At 42.8% G+C, this 5,542-nt stretch overlaps 1 protein-coding gene across 1 annotated transcript in view; it reads left to right on the top strand.

The window, feature by feature from the left end:
- B3GNT9 (UDP-GlcNAc:betaGal beta-1,3-N-acetylglucosaminyltransferase 9) overlaps window positions 1-2,986 on the top strand; it is a 62,691-nt gene extending 59,705 nt beyond the window's left edge. Inside the window, exon 2 of the mRNA XM_073582195.1 lies at window positions 705-2,986. Coding sequence (XP_073438296.1) covers window positions 765-2,015 — 1,251 coding nt within the window. The 5' untranslated portion in view covers window positions 705-764 and the 3' untranslated portion in view covers window positions 2,016-2,986. The remainder of the gene's footprint in view (window positions 1-704) is intronic.
- Window positions 2,987-5,542: the final 2,556 nt, after the last annotated feature.

Here is a 5,542-nt window from a genome sequence, read left to right as displayed (position 1 = left end):
ATGATGTGGGGCAGAGATCCTGATTCCAGCTATGTGTCACCCCATTAGCTATGATTTTCCTCAATACTTCATAAGACTGATAAATAGAGCAAAAAACAACATTCTTAATTTTAGAACATTCTAAGTGACATGGAATACAGAAAACCAGAAAGGAGTTATCATTGTTGGAGAAGTTCCTAATTTGATACTTACTGTTCTCGTCGAAAAGTAATGATGCTCTCTCTCGTCCATTTTCCTGTCTTCTCTGTGAATGACAACTGTTTTTGTAGTTCATCATTCCTTTAGTTTCCTTTGCCTGTGCCAATTTTCCTATGGTTATCACCTTCATCACATATTTGGGGTGACAAGATTGTGAATGGACTAAAGTATTCCCAGATATGGGCTTTCAAAGAGTAGTGGTAGTTATCATACTTGTATTCACATCTGCCATAATGTAAAAAAACACTTTCCTTACTCTTGGACCTCATGTGTAAACCTAAGATTAACCATGCTGTCAATCATATATTCGATGAGGTCTGGTACGGCAGTCAAATCCGCTCCCCAAATAATGATGAGATCGTCAATGTATTGGCCATACCAGACCACCAAAGGCGATCTGCTGGCCAAAAATATATAGTCGTGCTCCCCCACTATGTGTGGAACATCTGATCTATGCTCTCCCATAGCCAACATCCTTCCGGTAATATTTTATTCTTGTCTTCCAGATGGGTTCAAGTGACTTTTCTTGACCTGAGAAACTAATACGGTTCAATGGTGACTCAACGATGAGAGCTCGGCTGAAGGGAGAGGTCTTCTGCACCTTATTCCTGTTGATCGCCCTTTGTACATTACTTTATGGTTTGTTCAGGCCAACACAAAAAACATCTCCCGCCAAGCCAAAGAAACCAAAGAACCCACCACAGACTGTGAAGGCGAAGACTTTCTTGGAGTCTGAAGAGAGTCTGGGTAAAGCCAAACTCCTCTCCGACGCGTACAATGCCCAGGAGGTCAGCGAGGAGGTAAAACCTTCCAGTTCTTCGGTGGTCACAGTGCCACCATTTGACTTTCAACAGTATCTTAAAAACAAAGATTACCGCAACTTCACCCTGCTGATCAATCAGCCAAGTAAATGTAACAAGCCACCAGGTGATTCTTTCCTTCTTATTGCTGTGAAATCCATTGTGGAAGACTTTGATCGACGTGAAAGCGTCCGCAAGACTTGGGGAAGAGAAGGGGTCATCAATGGGGCACGGGTACGAAGAGTCTTCCTACTGGGGATCCCCAGGAATAAAACATCAGTGTCGATGTGGGAATCGCTCATGCAGCAGGAAAGTCATTACTACAAAGATATTTTACTATGGGATTTTCTTGATACTTTCTTCAATTTAACCTTGAAAGAGATCCACTTCCTTAGCTGGGCGGCGGAGCATTGCAACAACGTCAAATTCATATTCAAAGGAGACGCCGATGTATTTGTTAACGTCGAGAATCTTATCCATTTCCTGCAGTCTCAGGATCCCGACGCAGACTTGTTTGTTGGGGACATTATCAATAACGCGAAGCCAATACGATCGAAGAAAAGCAAATATTACATACCCGAGACAATGTACGGGCTAGGAACGTATCCAGCGTACGCCGGTGGAGGAGGGTTCTTAATGTCAGCCGTCACAATGAAAAAACTAGCCAAGTCATGCAACGAAGTCGAGCTTTTCCCCATAGATGATGTGTTTCTGGGCATGTGCTTGCAAAGGATTCATCTTACACCAGTTCTTCATGCTGGGTTTAAAACATTTGGTATTACAAAACCATCAGCCGCTCCAAATTTGCAGACATTTGATCCCTGCTTCTATCGGGATTTAATGGTGGTGCACAGCCTGAAGGCGGCTGAGATATGGCTGATGTGGAATCTTCTTCATAGCCAACAAGCACCGTGTTCTCAAAAGCAGAGGATAAAAAAACCTTTCCATTGGAAAAGAAAGAAAGCAAAACAACCAATTTCTAAAGTACCAAAACTATCAACTACCAAAAAGCAGTAACCAGACGAATAAGAAATATGGGAAAAGTTAAAGGGACTATCAACACGGCATGACTGTGCCAACCAAATACACGCGTTCGGTGCACCCTTGGTGTGACCAAACATATCACTGCACCTTCCCACCTACGCCTATATCTGCCCCGTGTCAAGCCATAGCTGTCAATCAAAGGGGTGGAGACAGAGGGAAAACAAGTAGGTGGAGGGGACGGTTTGGCCACCAAGGGTGCACTGAGCGTGTCCTTGGTATGAACAGTCACTCTGCGCTGACAGAGTCAAGTTAAATGGACTTATTCAGTACAGAATGACTGTTCAAACCAAGTACAGGCGCTTTGTGCATCACGCCGGGGCCATTTATATACATCTTCCCACCTGCTTGGTTTCCATCTATCTCCACCCTTGATGCAGAAGTGGGGAAAGATAGCTGTTGGCCAAAGGAGTAAAACTGATATTTGGTGTAGGGCTACACCAAGACTGTAAAAACTAAAAACCATCCTTTAGCACTATACAAAGACACAGGGTAGGCCCAGCCCCCAAGGAATTTTTTTTTTTTTAAATAGTTTTATGTAAATCACAGACTTCATACAAGTGTATGGGCTCCTGTACACAGTGGAGATTAACCACGGTCCGTCACATGCAGATGACAACCACATGGCAAAAAGTAAATGTGGCGTAAAGCGATTTTTGCAGAAAGTAAAGGCAATTAATGGTAAAAGCTTGATTCTGATGTGCAGTTCTTAAGATGCATGGCAATTACCAAAGCTTTGATACATACGCTTTTTGACCATCCCCAAGAACTTCATCAGAACATAGCCCAAGGATAAGGATCACCCTGAGAAAAAAAAAATGTCCATAGGAAAAAAAAAAAAGTCTTGGTGTAGCCCGAGCCATACACACAGGCTGCAAAATATATCTCAACACTTTCAATAATGTATTTGTGTCGAAATAAATGCACTGAATCACGGCTTTTCTGTATTACATGTCTTGTTTTTGTAGCATTTGTTTCCAATCACTTTTAGGCGTTGATCCAAGAGCAATTTATTAACACCACAGGAGGATGTGCACCACCCGTAACCACCTGTGTGTACTTTTTGAGCAGGTGGTTACAGTCAGGCTTCCCCTTCCAAGGATCAGATCCTAATATTGGAGAAGGCAGGTGAAGGAATCTTCCATAAAACAAGGTAGGGAACAAAGATTCTAAAGTCTTCAAAGATCATTTCAAACTTTCCTTTTTGTCACCCATTGTCAAGTAAATACATCGAAAAGATTTTGGGGTAATTAGTAGTGATGATGAGCGAACGTGCTTGAATAATGTGTTATCGGAGCATGCTCGGGTGCAAAGTGTCTTCAGCGTGGTCGAATAATATGGTCGAGTCCCCGCGGCTATAGCTGTTCGACAGCAGCAACACATGTAGGAACTGTCTAATAAACAGGAAATCCCTGCACGTGTTGTTGCTGTCTAACAGCCGCGAGACATGCAACTGCGAGGACTTGAACATAGTATTCGAGCACGCCGAGCATGCTCAGTTAACACCTTATCCCAGCACATTCACTCATCGCTAATCATGATCCATTAAAGAAAAAAAAAAAAACCTAGAATAGAAAAAAATAAAAGCAAAACTGAATATTAATAGCTTGAAAGTTTTAAGGCTATCATTCTAATCCATGTGACGGACTTTGTAGCTCATGTTTGGATCTGATGTAATAGCAGGGAACAAATGGCTAGACTCTTCTGCAACCGGCTGTGTCTTGAGTACTCGATAAAGGTTTTTCGGAGTTCACAGCGACACACATAATCAGAAAAAAAAATATCAACTGCAAGAGAAAGATTTGTGACCAAGGGTCTCCCTTTATTGACCAGTGGATACACATGCTGTTCGGGGCTACAGATCAGATTCCAGAGTATTTTTAAAAAAAAAAAATAAAATAAAATTATATATAGTAGTAAAACAAGATCAAAGCATGATCACAAACACCCTTTTATTCAATTGTAAAGAAACAAATTCCTGAACTGACCCTGTACAGAAAAAAAAACCCTGCACAAGATAAAATCTTAGGCTGTGAACCCCACAATATTTTCTAAACGTCTATTTCATAAAGTAATTCTGTTTCTTGGCCCAAATGATGCTCCCCGTCCCCCATGTACATCAGTCTCTATCTTACATGGACAGGTGATGTCACCATGACCTACCGGACATAATACTTTGAGGGATGAGCAATGTAAACAAAAATAGACTCGAGCAGCAGATATGCTAAAAGAGGAGGCTACCCCAGGACTGGAGGGAAATGTGCAGTAAGGGATACAAACCCCAAAAATGGGGGACAAAGCCTGCAAGTACCCTCACCTTATACAAAAGGGTTTTTGATCCAATGGTGTTCTAACTTTTTGACTTCAAATCACCATCCACATCAATGATCACATAATATCGTGGTTGAATAGTGGCAGTGAGGAGTTTGTATATATGGACATTCATGTTTGGGATCACAGACATATGCACACAAGGGTGGAAAAGAGGCTCAAGAGATACATAATGCCTGAATCATGTGCTTCTGTATGTATATGAGTAATAACACCTAGTACCCTGTGATGATCATATGAGCAGAGAAGAGTCTAGGAGTTGGCCATTTTAATAATCCTTTTAAAAACGTTTTTTTTTTTTTTTTTACCTGGTCTAAATGCCACCGGTTTCCTAAATCTGGAGTATTTTTTATTTTGTTCCTGTGCCTCTCCGTTCCGGAGATATGCCCATCTCTATCCTGCATGTAATTTTCGCCTTTCCCTCTACGTAGGCGTGGCCTTAGCTCTTCTGTGGGGGTGGCAGCTTCACGAGGACCACGCCCACTCTGCTAACAAGACTACATTTATAGAAAAGAAAGAAGGGGCCATATCTCAGGAACGGAGAGGCGCAGGGACAAAGGAAAAACAATGCCAGACTCATGAGAACAGTGGCATTTACACATGGTAAACAAAATACATACTAATGAGAAGTCACAGCTCCCCCTTTAAATGGGCCACTTTCAAGTTTCCAACCCACTAGCATTAGTTAAAGGGAACCTGTCACCCCCCCCAGGCATTTTTAAGTAAAAAAGCCACCTTGTGCAGCACTAATGCTGCATTCTGTCAAGGTGGCTCTTTTATTTAGCGTCCCTTCCACCACAGAAAAAAAGTGTTTTTAAAATTGGTCAGACATACCTGAAGTTTGACCGGGGGGGCAGGTCTTTCCCCCTCGGACACACACGCCTCACATCCATCCATCATGTCCCTCCTTCAGTCTTTGCTCCGCCTCCTCAGTGTTCATTTCAAATTCTGGCACCTGTGCTGTACTATATTTTCTTGGTCATGCGCAGTTAGCGCTGCCCATGCTCTGACATCACATCATATCCTTCCTATCACGCCTGCGTGGACGAGTGGCGAGAGATCCCGCCCCGCAGTCTCTTCTGATTTATTCACACTGCGGGGCGGGATCTCGGGCCACACGTCCACGCAGGCGCGATAGGAAGGATATGATGTGATTTCAGAGCACGGGCAGC

This window comes from Dendrobates tinctorius, unplaced genomic scaffold, assembly GCF_039654945.1.
Source record: "Dendrobates tinctorius isolate UK_male_01 unplaced genomic scaffold, ASM3965494v1 ptg000009l, whole genome shotgun sequence".
Lineage (NCBI taxonomy): Eukaryota > Metazoa > Chordata > Amphibia > Anura > Dendrobatidae > Dendrobates > Dendrobates tinctorius.
This window is presented reverse-complemented; position numbering and strand designations above follow the sequence as displayed.